The following is a 21,113-nucleotide window of genomic DNA, read 5'->3' as shown; positions in this document are numbered from 1 at the left end:
ACACATATAAAAGTAGTTAAAAACTGTGAAACATATACATGTTAGCTATCCCCGCGTCCGAAATCGCCCGCTCTACAAATCTATAAAAATATTTTTCCTGTTCGGTAAACGCCGTAGCGGGAAAAATAGTCGAAAGTGCCAAACCACCGTTTTTTCACTGTTTTGATTCTGATAAAAATTTGAATAAAAAGTGATCAAAGCAAAAGCATTTCCCGAAAATGGTAGAACTAAAAAGTACACCCGGCCCCGCAAAAAAAGACGCCCTATGCATCCCCGTACACTTACGTATAAAAAAAAGTTATGGCCGTCGGAATATGGCGACTTTTAGAAAAAAAAATTAACACAGTTTTGGATTTTTTTTTTAGGGGTCAAAATGTAAATAAAACCATATAAATTTGGTATCCCTGGAACCGTACCGAAACACAGAATATAGGGGACATGTCATTTTGGTTGCACAGTTAACGCCGTAAAACCAAAGCCCGTAAGAATGTCGCAGAAATGCATTTTTTCTTCAAATCCACCCCATTCTGAATTTTTTTTCCTGCTTCCCAGTAAATTATATAGAATAATTAATGGTGGCATCATGAAGAAAAATTTGTCCCGCAAAAATTAAGACCTCATATGGCTCTGGGAGCGGAGAAATAAAAAAGTTATGGGGTTTAGAAGGAGGGGAGTCAAAAACGAAAATCAAAAAATGCCATCGGCGGGAAGGGGTTAAGTGCTGTATAGTGAGACAGAACGTTGTAAGAAAAGTTGCCCTATAGTGGTATAAGACATTCGGTTTAACAAAATAGACATCTACATTCCTGTTTCATGAAAAAAAAAATGTGTATTTAATGGAGCAATACAAGACATATATGTATTATGCATTACAGAATACAATTACACATTGAAACATGCAGCCAATCCTGCCGAAATAACGCTGCAAATAAAGAACTAGTTATTTAAGAGTCAAAACGGTCTTACCTGCCATGGTGCCAGCAAGTCCAGCATAATACTCCAGAGTTAGATAAGAAATCTCAATGTCCACTCTAGCCTCAAAAATGGATTTCCCATTGTTTATAGTTTCTATGGTGGCGAGTTCTTCACTGCGCTCCTGTAACAAAGCCATATAAAAGTGTGTACAGTTAAATGGAGTTTTCTGGGATTAAGAGATTGATGTTCTACTGTTAGAAAAGGGGGAACACCCCTGTATCCTGGACAGGTTTAAGAGAAAACCTTGATACCAGGTTTCCCCGAAATTAGGACCCCCCCCCCCCCCAAAAGTAAGGCATGCGGGGGGTTTCTGTTGAATTGCCTAATATAAGGCACCCCCCGAAAATAAGGCATGCCCAAAAATCTTTGCAGCCGACTGAACACTGTGCAATGTGCTCGGTGTGCACAGGAAATCCGGCTGCTGCCTCTGCTGTTGTGTCCACTGTCCCTGCTGCTGTAGGATGAACTCTCCAAGCTCATCCCAGAGGCAGAGGAAGCAGCCGGCATACTGAAGAGGCAGCAGCCGGCTTTCCTGTGCACACGGACGCAGAGTACAGCATCCAGCCGGCTGCTGTGTCAGTGAAGTGAGGATCACTAAGCCCCGCCCAAGAAAAGCCTGCTAAGCCCCACCCCCGAAGGCTCACTAAGTCCCACCCACCACTGCTGGGACGAACAGCGGCACCAGCCCTACTATGTAGATGGGAAAGGTAAGTATGATACCTCCCCCCCCCCCTCCCCTCCCTACAACCGGCAGTCATGCTGACGCTCCGCTAAGGAAGTGCCGGCATGACTGCCGGTTGTCATAAGACGTCCCCTAAAAATAAGACAGGTCCTATATTTAGGATGACAATTTAATATAAGACACCGTCTTATTTTCGGGGGAAACACGGTAAGTAAGACCTTTTACATTTGATGTTGTGTATAAGCAATACCTAGTCTTTTATTGCTCTCATCTAGTAAAAGCTGCTATTTCACCTTCTCACAGGGATCCTTCAGAAAAGCTGTTTAAGGCCGGGGCCCAAGGGCCAGAAATGCCGCTATTCGCCCTCAGCGTAAATGCTGCGGGAAAATCGTGGCGTTATACAGTAAAGGAAAAGTGGATGGGATTCATGGGAATCCCATGCCCACTTTGCATTAAAATCCGCAGTGCGAACATGCTGTAATTTCCAAAACTGGCGCGGTGTTGGAAATCACAGCATTTTAATGTCATCTACGGAAACGCTGGCGGCTTTCCTGTAGATATAATAGTAACAGAAATTCCATGGAGGAAAACTCGGAACTTTCTGTTGCTTTAACGCAGTGTTTCCGAACCGTGGGTCCTTAGCCTTAGGCCCACATTGAGGAAACAGGTTTTTTTGTTGCAGTTTTTTTGAGCCAAGCCAGGAGTGGATTGAGCAGAAGATAGAAGTATAAGTACTTTATATACATGTCCGTTTCTTCTAGCCATTTTTGGCTTTGGCTCAAAAAAACAAAAAAAGCAAAAAAACAAAAAGCTGCGTTTCTGCAACACAGGGCCTTAGTCTAACAATTTTCATTTGTGAGCGTCATCTCGGTTATCCCAAGGCCCCACAAACACATTTAAAATGAGCTTGATACGATTTCAGCATAAACTCTTTGAACCACAGGGATAACACTGAAAGAGCAAACTGTCAGATGGCTTTTCAGAGCGATCCCTTCAAGAAGGAGAAAGGGAAATTTATACTATGTGACTGTAAGTGAAGGCTGCGGAAGCTGAATTTTTAAATAAAACCCTATTTGAAAAGTGTTTTAGACAATATTACACGTGGTACAATAATTATTAAAAAGTAGCCACAAAAGGTGTACATAGCTTTTAGGCCGAGGCACCACGTTTCAGAAATGCAGCATTTTTGTTGCAGATTATGTTGGGGGGGGGGGGCTTTTTTCACTCCTCCTCCTCAACCCCCCCCCCCCCCCCCAAAGTTGGCAATACCCTGTGAAGAACTGCATATACTTAGTGTGCAATATATCGTACATACACAGGAGCAACCTACTATATTTCTCCACCTGAACAGTTTACATCAGCAGAAGGTCATGAAGTTGTTAAGAAATAAATGTAACACATTTACCCAGAAACGTTTTATCTGTAGTAATGCAATCCAGGTTGAAATCTTTTTATGCCAAGCTTCAAAAGTTAATAAACCTCTGTGTATTGCTCCCTCTAAAGTACATAGTGCTGTGTGGTGTCAAAGACTTAGTTAATAAGTGCAGAAGACAACAGAAAGCCATTTAAAGGGGACTTTTCACAGCCTCTGACAGTACTACTCTTCTATAGACTTGTGCTTCCTCACAGCGATCACACTGAGCTGCAAGACCTGCCTTTCTGACAGTGGAAAGATATCGGTGCAGAAATTCTCCTGCTTAGGGGCCCATTGAATTCAGCACATTGTCAGTTTTCTAGTGGTATGAGGACGTCTACCTTAAATACTGACCCTGATAATACGTGCTGCCTCCAACAAAACGCGACCTCGCTCCAATCCAGATTTCTGGCTCCATATTTTAAAAGCAGACTTGGCACTTTGAATGGCTTCATTTACCTCTTTTTCTCCAGAAGAAGGGACAGTTGCAATGACGCGCCCTAAAACAGCATAACCAGATATATGAATACATGTAAATATATGTTATGTGTCTACAGCCTGGCATAAGCTACTGGTCAAGTGTTTTAGAAACCCTCAATTTTTCTAGTTATTTTTAACATTAAAAAGTTTAAATACAGAAAATATCACTAACCCAAGACATTATAAACCGCTGCTCTGCAGCCCAGAGAGTTATAGTTTGAAACTATTCCTACACTTGTCTCAACTTTTGGAGATGGCTGTCAAACCCTCTGATTCTATATAACCAGCGTTGGAACAGAATGTATTACAACACTCTATAGGGCCAGATTTGGACAGTTTTGCCCTTCAGGACAGAACATATTGTTATCACTATGGCAAGTAAAACGCTACTGAAGTATAGACATGTATTGGTGATGCTGGATTTCTGGAAATGGAAAGTCACCAGAAAATGTGCCTGGGGACGTTACATGGCCACCCTAGGTATATAGGTAAATATAGAATTTTTTTTTTTGAGGATTTCTTCCATAAAATACACTACAATGGAATAGATCCTTCCCTGCTGATGATCCTGCTTTACTCCACATACAAGTAGCAGAAATAGAACAGTCAGTGATGTATCAGATGGAGTGACCACAAAAGAGCCTGAACAGTGACTTCTGGACCACTATAGAAATCGTCAAACTAAGAATGGGGGCATGGGGGGGGGGGGGGGGGTTAGGGCCTGCATATAATATATACATCTTTATATTAGTAACCCCAAAGACAGAGAGCCTGTCTGGTAAGCAAAGCTGTTATCCGTAGACTCTATAAACTATAATGGGGCCGACCGGGTTTTGAGAGAAAAGAACTCCAGATTAAACAGAACCTACAGCGCAGTCAGATACAGAGATGCTAACGCAGATGTGAACCTAGAAGTTTGTCTAGAGCAGGGAATGCACGCATAAGCTTTTTGTTTCCTTACGTAACCTTGCTAATTGTTGAGAGATCTGCAAAAACCACTGTGTCTCTGCCAGATTAATGAATTTCTGCTTTGGAGAGCTGTCAATTTTTATTTTCAGGCTGAGTTCACATAGATAAATAAAAACTAAAAGCAAGCTAGGAACAGATCCTGATGGAACCAATTGACTATAATGGGGAGGCAGGGGGTGTGATGAGTTTCCTTTCCAGGGTCAGTCATTTTGCCTGAGAAGACTGGCACAGGGAGGGGGAGGGGGTGTGTGTGTGCACGCACTTTCATCCAGGATTTTCATGGAGTTTGCAATATAGAAGCCATCTCCGGTGGTCACCATTCAGTTGAACAGACCAGTGTGACTATATGACCAGGGACTATGGTTGTAACTGCGGTAGATAATACAAGAAATGTTGGGGCGATTAGCGGGCGGGTGGGAGTGGTACCTACTGATCACCAATTTGGATAGAGGGCAACTTGTTGTAACTGGAATACCTCTTTAAGTCAAACGTATTTTATACAGCTGCAAAGGTTCTGATAAGAATAGAACATAAAGCTAATGTGAACCAACAGCATCTCATCATTAATGTAATGACAAACACAGTTAGCAGATTTTTATCTTGTGTTTTCATATACAAAACAAGCAACTGCACTGGAATAAACTTTAGGACAAAGGCAACATAAGACATCTGCAAACAATATCACGGGGCTACTGCCAGATTGCACAATATCTATGGCACCAATTCACTATTCATAAGCCAGTCCCAGGGACAAGAACAGTACAAATGAGAAAATTATATTTACTGCTTATTACTTAACCCTCTACAAGTCATATTAAAATTGCAAAAAAAAAACAACTCCCAAAAGTGCAGATTTATGAATTTATAACCCAATATTGCTGGCACAAATCTCTGATTCCATACTTGTGTTTTAACCCATTAGCAATTAACACATTTTAGCGTAAAACCAATAACATTTCATCCCTCTCTACATTCTCACTTTCATAACGGGTTAATATTTTATTTCAATAAGGCTTTAAGCGACCTTGTATTTTTGCAGATACACATGACTTTGTGATCAGTTTTTATTATTGACTCAGGAAATGAAGGTAAAACTACTTACCTGTGGATGGTTCATAAGCTTGTTCCTGTCCTATGGAATCTATAGGCTCCACTCTACTCCCTGCTCTGTAATTGAGAGGCTGGGAGTTTTGGAATGTCCCAGTGCAGAGAGTACGGCTCATGGTCAGTTGTAGTTTGGGGATCAGAAAGCGAACAATAGGAGCAGCTCCAAGGAGGTTCATTCAATGATCTACAGAATGTACAATATGCCATTAAGAATACAGTTTTGAATACAAATTGTATTGATTTACATGCAGTTCCTTAACAGGTTTTAGGGACTGTATTTGTACCTGGGGCCATGAGTTTGAGGGACAAAAATAACTTTGCTACATCAAAGGTCATCAGTACTTTACGCAGGGGTCCCTCGTGATCGGGCCACAGATAATTTGGTTCTGGGCCGGCCTCGTTTTTGAGGAACTCTGTAGGCTACTATGTGTCAGCTGATGCTCCCATGCTGCATGTAACACAAGCATCAGTCGACATGGTAACTGTTCAGACTCATTTTTTTAGAGTGGTCTGCTAGTGTAGGCTACTCCCAGCAGATCACTTTCCACTTACCAGGTTACAAATGCAGCTTCTCAGCCCTGTTCTTGCACTCAGGATATGTGTATCTTATAGTCTGCATAAATATAATTAAATATGCACTTTAGGCCAGAGCCCTACGTGGCATAAACTAGAGAATCCCATCCACACATTGCGGACAAATATACGCAGCAGACACACTGTGATTTCCAAAACAGACGTTGTTTTGGAAATCGCAGCATGTAAGTTATACCTATACGGCGGTTTCCCTATAGGTATAATTGAAGCAGAAATTCGACAGTCTGCCGAGTTTCTATGAAAAGCGCTGTGGGAAAAACCATGATGCATTGCTGCAACGTTTTTTCCCGCAGCCAGCTACATGGGCCTTAGTTTAAGGGTGCATTCACACTACGGATATGGTGACTGATTCTGAACGTTAAAGCACGTTAAGAATCAGCGTGTATAAAAGCACATCCCATTCATTTCAATGGGAGTCGGCATACGAGCGTTCCCCATTGAAATGAATGGGAAGCGCTCGCGTGTACGGCTCAGACTGAGCCGAACGCCAGGCCCCTTCACACGGTGAGCCGTACACGCGAGCGCTTCCCATTCACTTCAATGGGAGCGTTCGTAGAGTAAAAAGCAGCCCATTCATTTCAATGAGGAGCGCTCGTATGCCGGCTCCCATTGAAATGAATGGGATGTGCTTTATACGCGCTGATTCTGAACGTGTTTTAACGTTCAGAATCAATCACTGTAGTGTGAATGCACCCTTATTGTGTTTTCTTATGAGCCACTCAGTGGCTCGAACTCTGACCTGCTGCTGAAAACCCTGCCCCTTGTGAGCAGAAAAACTGGCTTGTATGAAAGTGGCCCTTGGCACAAAAAAAGTTTGAATACTGTCCTTTATATTGAAACGCTAACTAAATTTTCAAACAAGTTTTTGATTTTTGGCAGAGTAATACACTTTGTAAAATACCATATATACTCGAGTATAAGCCGAGTATTTCAGCACAGTTTTTGTGCTGAAAAAGTGCTCCTCTGCGAGAGAGAGATTCGCCTGCCGATTTCCGTCTCCTGCCTAGTTTCTCGGGTAGGGAACGGAAACCTGCATAATGGAGATCGGGCGCTGATGTGAACCTGCTTTCAAAGTAGAAAATGACTGTGAAACACAATAGGTGTCCCTGTGTCTGAAAGTGCCCGGTCTACTGAATATAGGGTATCTGCAGTGTTCCTATTCCGTCGGGAAGGGGTTAATAGGAGCACTGCAGATACCCTATATTCAGGCAGGCTGAATTCCAAGTGGGGGGAAAAAAAAAAACCAGTCCTCAAGCTCAGGGAACGGGCAGACAGACAATCAAAACACCCCTTCCCCAGCAATCTACTGCACCCAAAAATTCCGGCCATTTTAATTTTTGAAATTCTCCAGTAGCTGCTGCATCCCCCCCCCCCCCCGGCTTATACTTGAGTCAATAAGTTTTCCCAGTTTTTTGTGGTAAAATTAGGGGCCTCGGCTTATATTCGGGTCGGCTTATACTCGAGTATATGTGGTACATTATTACATTTTGGCTCCTTTCTGTGAAATACTTTACTCAGTTTCTCAATTTAGGAGCTATGCCCCATTTCCGACAGTGTATGGTGTACAGGCTAGGCGAGCAACATTTAGAGAAAAGAAGGGCAGTTATATCTCAACCGAAGAAGCATAGTAACTTGTTTCTGGTTTCATATGAAAGAAGAGATTCTCTTCTCTTCATATAACACTACAGTTCTACCCATATTTTTTTTCCAGTGATATGCATCTGCGTTTATATCTCAATCCCAGCTGGAATAAACATTTATGGTATATAATATAAACTATCAAATTCAAATCAAACATTTAGAACAGTTCAGTAGCAGTGGTGCACCGTATTACATATCTGTCTCAAGTAACTAAATGGTACAACGTTCCTGCAGGGCCACTACTAAATATATGGCATGCTGGAAGAAAACTTATGTAAACAAAGAAGAGGCTGCAGTCCTCTCTGAGGACATTGCAGCCCCCCAAACAGCTTATTGGAGAGGGGGCTATGTGTCAGAACCCACAGATTTAAAGGGATTTTCCAAAGACTGTTAATTTACTTACCTGTCCTGGGTTATAGCAGCTGATAGTCATGTGATCCAAAGCATCCCGGGCCACTCTGCTCCCTCCACCAAAGATCTTACAGGTAATTATGTGAGATTCGTTGAGAAAAGGGAAGAGTGACCTCAGCAGCTGAAGACCACTTCAAGTCACATAACCCTGTGGTTGTGACTTGGCTGGATCCCTGGGGCCCATGAGCTGTGATACCATGGGACAGGTACAGTAAGTAGATTAACTATCCTAGGACAACCCTTTTAATATTACTTACCTAAGACTAGGCCATCAATACTTCAAGACAAACTTTTCACCTTTTTTCACTTTTAATGAAATGTCACATTTTATCTCCATCAACAAAAAAACCAACAAAAAAAACCAACAACCTGAAGCCGATTATAGCCGTACTGTAAGGACTGATCCCATTGACACATAACAGGTCCAAAAACTATTCCTGCTGTCAAAAAGCAACAGTAACCTAGCCAAACAGAGGCTAGTGCTGATATGAACAGGATTAGCTGAAAAGAAACATACACAGACCAGGAGACATATATAATATGTAGTATACACAACTGTTGTAGAAAGTAACCACTGTGGCTGACAGCAAAACTTGCAGCTTCTGGTTTCAATCTCAAAGGCTGGTGGGTGAAATCCAAGTTCGATTCTTGAGTAACAAACTGATCCTTAGAGTTTGCATTCCAGGAATAATTGGAATAGCAAATGCTGTCTGATTTTTTATTTTTTAAGACGGGCAGATTTATCTATATCTGCGTCTCCATCAGTTTTCTTAGATTTGGTTTAGCAATCTATTCATTTCTTGGTTTTGTGAAGTTTATCCCCCAAATCACTTTTGGAGAATGAAGCTTCGGTTTTGCCAGGTTCAGAATATTTGTCAAAGATTCCAGATACTTTTTGATTTGGCCTGGTTTTAGGAATCTCTGGCATGCTGCACTGGGAAAGAGACTGGTGCCCCAGTATTAATAAATCTCTCCAACTTAGAGATTACAGGAAAAGAAACTATAAAATTCATCTAGAAATATTTGCCCAGCAAGAGTTTGTGAAGAGTTCTGAGAGTCTGTCACATACACATTAACAGTTATAATGGTAAATACATTCCTATGAATGCTCTGAGAGCAGCAGATCTACAGGCCAAGTGTACAAGGTCCACTTCATAACAGGGCATCCCCTACATCATGTGTGATGATGCTGTACCTGTTAGGCCATGTTCACACTAGCGCTGTTAAGGTTTGTTGCCATCACCCGTTATAGGAAAATGGCAACGGACATTAACTGCAACAGAGTAACGACACAGACAGAGCCTCTTTTAGGACAAAACCCTACATGGCGGGCTGCAGCACAAAAGGAAAAAAAAAAAAAAAAAAAAAAAAAGCACTGTGTGGAAAAACCGTGGCAGCAACACATCAGGCCTGGTTCACATCTGCATTCGGTATTCCACTTGGGAGGAACGGAATACCGAAGGTATTAAAGAGCAGTTAGCTAAGAAACCACATGGACCCCATAGACTATTATAGGGTCCGTGTGTTTTCCGCACAGCGTTCACACGAATCATGCGGAGAGAAAAGTCCTGCAAGCAATTTCTCCCTGCCATTTAAAGAAGAAACCCAGCAAACCCCATTATAGTCTTTCATCCAAGTATATATGGATAATGGAATCCTGAACGCTAAGGTGAACCTAGTTTAGACCGAGTTTTTCTGAAGAACTGTATGCAATATTTAGCTACAGTAACAAGTGTTACTATACATGTCAACTATATGGAAAACGCTAGGTTCACACCTGCGTTCAGGGGCTCCGCTTAGGGACCCCCCATACAGAAACCTAATCTGCTTGGGAAAAAGAAAAAAAAAAAAGGGCGGTTACCTTTGGAAACCCACAGATCCCATAGGCTATAATGAGTTCCACCATGTCTGCATTTTTCAAGCAGAATGGGAAACGGAATCCCAGGCAGAAACTGGGCAATAATGCGAACCTAGCCAATGCCTGCATACGTGTGAGGTCCGTACTTTTTCTACTCTCTCTCTTCAAGGGGTTTTTGGACATTTTGCACCACTAGTAGCCAGGACAATTTTCAAACTTTTCAGATGCAAAAATAAAATGCAAAGTTACATTTAAAAAAAATAAAAAATTTATGAGCACCACACCTAAAAATTAAGAGTTCATGCGTATCACCCAAACCAACATATAAAACAACCAGAACAAGAGTCAGAAAAAGGCATATGCATTTTACCTGTATGCTAAAACAGAGTTTATAAGGTGAGTCTTTGCCAAAAATTGCATGCAAATCTTCTGCAAAAAAAAGCCGTGTGTAAAGCTTCATGCAAACTACAAGTGTGCAGGGACAATTTTATTTTATGGCAGAACGTACTCCGGTACATCCAAGTACCTTCCGTCCTCCATTGGTTTTAATAAGGGGTTCCATTCCAATGTCATGGAGCAGGATACTGCTGTATAATCATCAGAAAGGAGCATTGCAAGCCCCCTCAGATGGCATACTACTGTAAGTCATGTACATGGGGCTAAGCCCAGCTTTAGCATAAATATGCCAGTCACTACTGTGAATAACTGCATGTATTTCTTCAGGAGGGTTAGTTCTTCTATTGCTGTAATGCCTAGCACACATTACTACGCACTTTGTGTGAAGATATAAAGCTCAAACACATAGTAAGACTCTATTCACATAACAGAGTTTCACCCATGATTTATCAGCTTGAACTTAGTTACCCATCATGCGAGGAGTCTCTGCCTCCCAGTCACAAACTGTCCCATAGTGTCATCAGACCCCCGCGCGCGCATGTCCTTGACCGACCCCTCCTACGAATTCCTGCGTGCTCTATTATCCCCCACAGCGGCCCCTGCCCACAGCATTATCCCCCACAGCGGCCCCTGCCCACAGCATTATCCCCCACAGCGGCCCCTGCCCACAGCATTATCCCCCACAGCGGCCCCTGCCCACAGCATTATCCCCCACAGCGGCCCCTGCCCACAGCATTATCCCCCACAGCGGCCCCTGCCCACAGCATTATCCCCCACAGCGGCCCCTGCCCACAGCATTATCCCCCACAGCGGCCCCTGCCCACAGCATTATCCCCCACAGCGGCCCCTGCCCACAGCATTATCCCCCACAGCGGCCCCTGCCCACAGCATTATCCCCCACAGCGGCCCCTGCCCACAGCATTATCCCCCACAGCGGCCCCTGCCCACAGCATTATCCCCCACAGCGGCCCCTGCCCACAGCATTATCCCCCACAGCGGCCCCTGCCCACAGCATTATCCCCCACAGCGGCCCCTGCCCACAGCATTATCCCCCACAGCGGCCCCTGCCCACAGCATTATCCCCCACAGCGGCCCCTGCCCACAGCATTATCCCCCACAGCGGCCCCTGCCCACAGCATTATCCCCCACAGCGGCCCCTGCCCACAGCATTATCCCCCACAGCGGCCCCTGCCCACAGCATTATCCCCCACAGCGGCCCCTGCCCACAGCATTATCCCCCACAGCGGCCCCTGCCCACAGCATTATCCCCCACAGCGGCCCCTGCCCACAGCATTATCCCCCACAGCGGCCCCTGCCCACAGCATTATCCCCCACAGCGGCCCCTGCACACAGCATTATCCCCCACAGCGGCCCCTGCACACAGCATTATCCCCCACAGCGGCCCCTGCACACAGCATTATCCCCCACAGCGGCCCCTGCACACAGCATTATCCCCCACAGCGGCCCCTGCACACAGCATTATCCCCCACAGCGGCCCCTGCACACAGCATTATCCCCCACAGCGGCCCCTGCACACAGCATTATCCCCCACAGCGGCCCCTGCACACAGCATTATCCCCCACAGCGGCCCCTGCACACAGCATTATCCCCCACAGCGGCCCCTGCACACAGCATTATCCCCCATAGCGTCCCCTGCACACAGTATTATCCCCCATAGCGGGCCCTGCACACAGTATTATCCCCCATAGCGGGCCCTGCACACAGTATTATCCCCCATAGTGGCCCCTGCACACAGTATTATCCCCCATAGTGGCCCCTGCACACAGTATTATCCCCCATAGTGGCCCCTGCACACAGTATTATGTCCCACTGTGGACACTCATAAACAATTATTATACTCTGGGGTCTTTTCAGACCCCAAAGTATAATAATCGGAGACCCAGGGGGAGAAAAACCATTAAAAAAAAAAACACTGTTACTCACATATCTCCCGTCTCCTACGCTGCCGGCCCCCGAAGTAGTCCATCTTCAATGACGTCAGATGTCACATGACCCAGGTTGGGGTCATGAGACATCAGACGACTAGGCAAAGTCTGCACGGATCGTGGAGAGGTAAGTAACAGTGTTTCTTACCTCTCCCAGGCTGCCGATTATTATACTTGGGGGTCGGAAAAGACCCCCCCCCCCCGAGTATAATGATAGCAGCGGTAGCGGCTGTCACCGGGCCCCTAATGTCCCGAGCCCTGTGGCAGCTGCCTCTGCTGCTATGGCGGTAGTTACGCCACTGATCATGCTAGAACTCCCACTCCTAGAACGAAGTATGACAAGTGAAACTCCATCATGTGAATTCAGCCTAACAGGTACTACTCATTACTGCAATTAAAAACTGCATGCGGTGCTGAAGTTATTAAAAAATTCAAGGGAGGTAAAAATCCAGTCAGGTGCATAAACCATAGTGACTGACATGTGAATACTAGCCATGTAGCCCTACATAATAGTATCAGACAGTAGGTCAGGCTAACAAGCGCTGCCTAGAAAGTACTATAAGTAAGGTTGCAGTTACATGGTGCAGTTTAGCAAAGTTAAAACTGCATGTAGTTTTGTATTTTGCAGATAAAGCATAAATATATTTTAGCGATAAAGTTAAGAAACTGCACAAAGCCCAGCATGCAGATTTGATGCAATTATAACTTTGCCCAGTTACACCGTGTGAACGTGCCCTAAACAGCTCGGATATAAGCAGGACAAGTTCCCTGGACCCCTCACAACATGCACATCACACCCCGGCACATCACACTCCGGCTTCTCTATTCCCTGGGTGGACATGGCTTCCTACTGTACAAAGTATTGTACAGGCTGTAGTGACACACGACTCCATGGTGCTGCAGCCTAGCTTGTACTTCTAGTCAAGAGAACAGCCTAACATGACGCACTGTAAGCGCACAGCCTCGGGTTAGAGGAGAGCAGCAATAAGATACCCGTGGGGCGGAGGCGGCGGCTACATACCTGCTGTCTGCTGTCCCGGGACCGTGCTGTCTGCACCCTGGCCGGGCTCTGTTATGTAGTGTACTAGTGCCCGCCCCGCTTCTCCTCCCCTCCTAGGCTGTCAGAGGGCAGTGCACTAGTACAGGGTCTGCAGAGGGACAGTCTGCACATTGTTCTCCAAACCTGTACAGAAAATATCTCGTAAATAAGCGATTGAAGGGCGTGGCGTCAGTGATGTCCGCCTCAGGCTCCGGACCAAAAATCGCCGTGTGAACTTACGCTTAGTGTCAGAGGAATTTTGCAGGCATACTCTCCCATTCACAAATTATCATCTGAGAGGCTACATAGCAATATTGGTCATGTGACATTAATCGGATTGTCGCACTATTAGGCACGTATCCCACATCTAACAATCAGACCTATAACAATAACATGAATAGGGTCCCACAGGTGAATGGATCGGTGCTGTATATGTCTGGCAACCATTCCGTTAATTTCTATGAGACTTCAAGAATGGAGATCTCTGACAGTCTCACAGAAGTAAAGTGGTGACGCAAGCACTTCAGGACACGTCTTTTAATTTCATTTTTTTTTTTCAAAACTACATTCATATAGCCCTAAAGTTAACACATTAACAAGGGGTTAAAGGAGAAAATGCACATTACAGTTTGTTATGCAATTTCTTCCAAGCACAGAAATACCCCACATGTGGGTGTAAACTGCTGTTTGGGCACACAGTAGGGTGCAGATGTGAAGGAGCGTATGTGACTTTTGAAGCACAGATTTAGAGGTTTGGTTTCTGGACGCCATGTCATGTTTGTAGAGCCTCTATAGTACCAGAAATGTGGAATCCCCTAAGGAGTGACCCATTGTTAATACTGCACCCCTAAAATAATTTATATGGGGGGGGGGGTAGTGAGCAATAATATCCCAAGTGGGAATGCACAGCGGATGGTGAAGAGTCAATATGTAAACTGTAAACACATTTGGAACACCAAATTCCCTACTATTTCCCCAGTACCTCCTGTGATTGGGGGTGTCACTTCTGGTATATTTTCCCTTGTAAGCTCTAAACCTGGGGTGTCCCCTGATATACCCTCGCTCCTCTTATACATTCCCTTCCTGCCACAGCCAGTCGTGTTCTAATGATTTAGCGATTTTGAGGGGTTTTGTCCTCACATTGCACAAGCTATGTTTTCTTTATTTTTCGGTGATGTTCCCATATAAGGTCTTGTTGTTTGCAGGATGAGATGTATTTTGTAATGACATCATTTTTGGGTGCCTATAACTTATAAAATAAACTTTATTAACTTTTTTTTAGTAGATTACAAAAAAACCCCCATCATTTCTGGCATTGCATTTTAGCCTTTAAATTTTTTGCCATGCAGCATACAAAATAAGTAACAAATTACCTTTATTCTGCAGGTCGGTACGGTTATGGCAATACCTCATTTATATTATTTTTGTATGCGATACTAATTCTGCAGAACAAAAACACATTTGGGGACATAAATCAATGTTTTTTGCATCACCATCTTCTAAGATGCGTAACATTTTTATTTTTCAGTTGACGGTGTTGGTTGAGGGCTTATTTTTTGAGGGACAACCTGTGCGTTTTATTGGTACTGTTTTGGGGTACATATGACTTTTTGATAACTTTTTCTAGCATATTTTGTGAGATGGCAAAAAATTATTATTTCCGTCGGGTTTTTTCCGTTTTTTTTTATTTATTTCCGACGTTCACCTTGTATGGGCTCGTTCACATCTGCGCCCGGTCTCCGTTCTGCAGGTTTCCGTTTCCTGCCCGAAACTGGGCAGGAGATGAAAACCTACAGTCATTTTTCAAACCCATTCATTTGAATGGGTTTGAAAAGTGTCTGGCCGTGAGCGCCGGTGAGCGTTTTATGCTCTCTGCGGCAAAACCGTTTTTTTTAACCGGACACATAGTTGGACATGCAGGACTTTGTGTCCGGTTTCGCCGCGGAGAGCATAAAATGCTCACCGGCGCTCATGGCCAGACCCGGTCTGACAGGTTTCAGTCTTCTGCATGCAGAAGACGGAAACCTCAGGAACCTCAGAATGGAGATCGAACGCTGGTGTGAACCTAGCGTATGTTAAATAATGTTTCAGTTTTATTGTACAGGATGTTACAGACGCGGCGATACCAAATATGCATTTTTAGGTTTTTTTTTATATAGTTCATTTTCTATAGAAAAAAAAAGGAATTTTTGGGGCTTTATAACTTTATTAATTTTTTTCAAACACTATGTTTTTTTCACTTTTTTTTTTTTTTACTTTTTCATGTGTTCCTTTAGGACACTTGATTAAGCAATACTTTGCTGATTCTGTATTATACACCGCCGCCAGGAAAATGGTGCCTAAGGGCCCCTTCACACGGAGTTTACGCTCCATGTATTCTGTCTACGCGCCGTGTATTCTGTCCATTTTACACATGTAAAAATACACGTGTAAAATGTAGTTAGCCATTGAGTTCAATGGCTTGTTCGTATAACGCGCGTCTCCACCTCAGTTTCTTGACCAAAAAACCCAGTGTGCATAAGGTAAGGGTAAGTTCACACTGAGTTTTTTGGTCAGGATTTTGAGACCGTATCCGCCTCAAAATCCTGACCAAAAAGACAGCTCCCATTGAAATCAATGGGAGCCGCTGAAGAGTTTTTTCCGCAAGCCGTTTCTTCCAGCTCCCTGAAAAAAGAAGTGAGATGCTCCCGCGCCATTTTTGTGAATTGAAATGCGCGACCGCCTCAGGCCTAGGGTAAAGCCAACTGCGCATACCTGGCAGCCACAAGAAAATGGCCACTTGCACAGTATTGTAAGCGGCCATTTTCCTGTGGCCGGTGGACATGCGCAGTCTGCTTTGCTTTAGGCCTAGAAGTTTGAAGCCAACCCCCGGAAGAAGACGCGTGAAGACCACGTTCCTGAAGAAGATGGAGGCGGCGCTGGAGAGTTCTCTCGCAGCATTGGGGACGCCCCCAGTGCTGTTTGAGCACTGGGGACCGCCCCCCAGTGCTGCAAGAGAACTCATTTGTATATTGGCAAAAAACGGGATTTTAACCGAACGGCGGGGCGGAGATGACATCTAAAGGTAGGAGAAGAATAGCCTTTCTTAAGGCTATTCCGTCGTGTCAACGAGAAAAAAAAGGTTTTCAATAGTAGAATCCTTTTAAGTCTATTCTCCTGACAACACTCTTTTATCTGCTACATGGCTGTGGTAAGGGTACACTATTTTAGTGTTGTCCAAATATTATTATTGTTTATTTATATAGCACCATTAATTCCATGGTGCTTTACATTTGGGGGTTACATACAATACACAGAATATACAGCTAGATATAATACTAACAATGACCGACTGGCACAGTGGGGTAGAGGGCCCTGCCCGCGAGGGCTTACAATCTATGAGGGAAGGGAGGTAGAGACAGAAGGAGAGGGGAGACTGTACAGATGGCAGTGTGGTGATAGTGTTATCGGAGGTTGTAGGCCTTCCTGAATAGGTGAGTCTTCAGGGCCTTCTTGAAGCCTGTGATTGTGGAGGTCAGTCTTGGTACCATGTGTCTTGGTAGGGAGTTCCAGAGTATGGGGGATGCACGGGAGAAATCTTGGAGACGGTTGTGTGAGGAGCGGATGAGAGCAGAGCGGAGTAGGAGGTCATTGGAGGTTCTGAGGTTACGTGTGGGCAGGTAGCAGGAGATTAGTTCAGAGATATATGGAGGGGACAGGTTGTGGATCGCTTTGTATGTTAGCGTTAGTAGCTTGAACTCAATTCGCTGGGCTATGGGTAACCAGTGGAGGGACTGACAGAGGGGAGCAGCCGATGAAGATCGTGGGGAGAGGTGAATTAAACGAGCAGCACGGTTTAAGGTGGACTGGAGGGGGGCGAGGATGTTAGCTGGGAGTCCATGGAGAAGGGTGTTGCAGTAGTCTAAGCGGGAGATTATGAGAGCCTGGACGAGCATCTTAGTAGTTTCAGGGGTGAGGAAGGAGCGGATTCGGTGGATGGTTTTGAGTTGGAGGCAGCAGGAGGTGTTGAGGGTTTGAATGTGTGACTTGAAGGATAGTTCGGAGTCCAGGGTTACCCCAAGGCATCGGGCCTGTGAGACATGGGTAATTGTGGTTCCGTTTACTTTGATAGATGGGTCAGGTGGAGGGGCCATACGGGGTGGGGTGAAGATGATGAACTCTGTTTTCTCCATGTTGAGTTTGAGAAAGCGGGAGGAGAGGAAGGAGGCTACAGCTGCTAAACAGTCTGGAACTCTGGTCAGCAGGGAGGTAATGTCTGGTCCAGAGAGGTATATTTGGGTGTCATCGGCATAACAGTGGTATTGAAAACCATGAGATTCTATGAGTTGGCCCAGGCCGAGGGTGTAGATGGAGAATAGAAGGGGTCCTAGGACGGAGCCTTGGGGGACACCTACAGAGAGAGGGTGTGGTGAGGAGGTGGTGTGCGAGTGGGAGACGCTGAATGTGCGCTCGGTGAGGTATGAGGAGATCCAGGTAAGGGCCAGGTCTGAGATACCAAGGGATGAGAGAATTTCTAGCAGGAGGGAGTGGTCAACTGTGTCAAAGGCAGAGGAGAGGTCAAGGAGGAGGAGGACAGAGTAATGGCGCTTGGCTTTGGCAGTTAGAAGGTCATTGGTGACTTTTGTTAGGGCAGTTTCAGTGGAGTGCCGGGATCTGAAGCCTGACTGGAGTCTGTCAAAGAGCAGGTTGGACGAGAGATAGGAGGAGAGTTTGGAGTAGACGTGTTGCTCAAGCAGTTTTGAGGCGTACGGGAGCAGTGAGATGGGATGATAGTTGGCTGGAGAGGACGGGTCGAGGGACGGTTTCTTAAGTATGGGAGTGATAGTGGCATGTTTGAAGGCTGAGGGGAAGGATCCATTGGTTAGGGATAGGTTGAAGAGATGAGTTAGGGCCGGAATAATGACTTCAGTGAGTTTGGGGATGAGATGTGATTGGATCGGGTCAAGCGCGCAGGAGGTGAGGTGGGATTTGGAGATTAGGGAGGAGAGTTTTTCATCAGTGATGGTGGAGAAACAGGTCAAGGATGAGGAGCAGTGAGCAGTTGGGTGGATGGATTATCGGGGGAGTAGGGTAAGACCGTCTCTGATGGTGTCAATTTTAGTTCTGAAGTAGGAGGCAAAGTCGTCAGCTGAGATAAGTGATGTCGGGGGGGGGGGGGGGGGCAGGAGGACGGAGGAGGGAGTTGAAGGTGGAGAATAGCTGTTTGGGGTTGCGAGAGAGTGTAGATATGAGTGTGGTGAAGTAGACCTGCCTCTTTGTAACTAAGGAAGTCTTCCTGGGAGTGGCTTTTCTTCCAGAGGCGTTCTGCAACCCGCGAGGCACGTATAGTTATAAAGAATTTGCCGATGTTGGAGAACACCCCCATGTCTGGGGGTCTGTCTGCTACATTTCCTCTCTGTCACCTGGAGAAGATGTTGGGACTATCCCACAAGAGTCCTACAACCAGATAGACAAGCATGAACCAAGCTGTAACTACAAGATATCCAGACTGAAGAAAACTAACTATGAGCTTCTCCCATGTTGTAAGCTAATAAAACATTTACTTATATTACTGTTATTCTGGAAGTTTTTCCTGTGTCTATTTTTCCTTGAAGACTTTAATAACTTTCCATGTTTTTATAAGAAGCTGATTCCTCCAATAATGTTACCTTATGGGTCAACGCGTAAGCAGGAATCCACCCGAATATTGAACATTTTACATGACTCTAGTATAGTTTAACCCCTTAACGCTAAATCACGTACCTGTACGTCAGGGAATGTGGTTAGTTCCCGCATTCCCACGTACCTGTACGTGATTGAGATCGCACGGGCTCAAAAGCAGAGCCCGTGCGATCTCCACGGGAGGCCGGCTGTATCTGACAGCCAGGCTTCCTCTGTAGCAGCAGGGACGGTGATTGCACCAACCCCCGCTGTTTAACCCTTAAGGTGCCATGATCCATAGTGATCATGGCACCCTAGGGGTTTGGCCGGCTATAAAGCATGCTGCCGGCTGCATAAGGAGTCTGTGTTAGCTGTAATTTACAGCTACACGCTGCTCCTTAATCCCTCCCCCCATCAGAGCGAGCTCCGATGGGGGGAGGGTTAACTCCTTGGATGCCGGGACGAGAGGAAGCTAGTCTATGCATCTGCATAGCTAGCTTCCTCTATAGACTGCAATACATGTGTCTTGCAGTCTGTAGTTAGTATAGAACCAGCGATCCTCTCTGATCGCTGGTTCTAGTGTGCTTACAGCACAAATGTAAAAAAGTTTTTTTTTTAAAAAGTAATAAAGTGTGTAAAACAAACAAACAAAACAAACATAGTTACATTTCTTGTAAATCTGGAAAATCGCTGTTACACTTGTAAGCCTTGTAACGTGGAAAATAAATTAAAATACAATCAAAAGATGATGCTGATATAAAGCAGAGATATGGTGGATAATATTTATTCATGTATTTGGGTTGATATGGTTATCTGCCTGAAAAGTAGAGAATTTCACATTTTGAAAATTGCAATTTTTTCCAAATTTCCATCAAATTTCCTATTTTTTTAATAAGTAAATACAAAAATATTGATTAGTGTTTACCACTAACATGAAGTATAATGTGTTACGAGAAAAGAATCTCAAAATCACTTGTGTAAGTTAAAGCGTCTCAAAGTTATTGCCATTTAAAGTGACACATGTCAATTTTGAAAAAATAGGCCTGGTCCTTAACATACTTTTGGGCTGTGTCCTTAAGGGGTTAATATAGGCATTGATAGGTGATTCCTCAGGCAAGCCCGACAGGAGTGGAAGAGTAGGGAGTAAGTGCGCACACCAAAGTATGGTCTTGAACAGTTTATTTAACACGAAGCGTTTCAGGCACCTGCCCCATACTGGTATTCACTGCTACACAGTTTGTATTACACTTGAGAAAGGGCAGGTGCCCGAAACGCGTCATATTTAACCCCTTCCCGCCGATGGCATTTTTTGATTTTCGTTTTTCGTTTTTGACTCCCCTCCTTCTAAACCCCATAACTTTTTTATTTCTCCGCTCCCAGAGCCATATGAGGTCTTAATTTTTGCGGGACAAATTTTTCTTCATGATGCTACCATTAATTATTCTATATAATGTACTGGGAAGCAGGAAAAAAATTCAGAATGGGGTGGATTTGAAGAAAAAATGCATTTCTGCGACTTTCTTACGGGCTTTGGTTTTACGGCGTTCACTGTGCAGCCAAAATGACATGTCCACTATATTCTGTGTTTCGGTACGGTTCCAGGGATACCAAATTTATATGGTTTTATTTACATTTTGACCCCTAAAAAAAATTCCAAAACGGTGTTAAAAAATTTTTTTTCTAAAAGTCGCCATATTCCGACGGCCGTAACTTTTTTATACATAGGTGTACGGGGATGCATAGGGCGTCTTTTTTTGCGGGGCCGGGTGTACTTTTTAGTTCTACCATTTTCGGGGAAATGTTATTGCTTTGATCACTTTTTATTCAAATTTTTATCAGAATCAAAACAGTGAAAAAACGGCGGTTTGGCACTTTTGACTATTTTTCCTGCTACGGCGTTTACCGAACAGGAAAAATATTTTTATAGATTTGTAGAGCGAGCGATTTCGGACGCGGGGATA

At 44.5% G+C, this 21,113-nt stretch overlaps 1 protein-coding gene across 1 annotated transcript in view; it reads right to left on the bottom strand.

Moving 5' to 3' along the window:
* Positions 1 to 13,555, bottom strand: part of ALDH9A1 (aldehyde dehydrogenase 9 family member A1) — a 37,525-nt gene extending 23,970 nt beyond the window's left edge. The window contains exons 1-4 of the mRNA XM_075286707.1: positions 13,495 to 13,555; positions 5,623 to 5,811; positions 3,426 to 3,571; positions 967 to 1,096 (exon numbers count right to left, since the gene is read on the bottom strand). Of these exons, the coding sequence (XP_075142808.1) occupies positions 967 to 1,096; positions 3,426 to 3,571; positions 5,623 to 5,803 (457 nt within the window). The 5' untranslated portion in view covers positions 5,804 to 5,811; positions 13,495 to 13,555. The remainder of the gene's footprint in view (positions 1 to 966; positions 1,097 to 3,425; positions 3,572 to 5,622; positions 5,812 to 13,494) is intronic.
* Positions 13,556 to 21,113: the final 7,558 nt, after the last annotated feature.

The sequence above is a fragment of the Leptodactylus fuscus genome, chromosome 9 (assembly GCF_031893055.1).
Source record: "Leptodactylus fuscus isolate aLepFus1 chromosome 9, aLepFus1.hap2, whole genome shotgun sequence".
NCBI classification, from domain to species: Eukaryota; Metazoa; Chordata; class Amphibia; order Anura; family Leptodactylidae; genus Leptodactylus; species Leptodactylus fuscus.
This window is presented reverse-complemented; position numbering and strand designations above follow the sequence as displayed.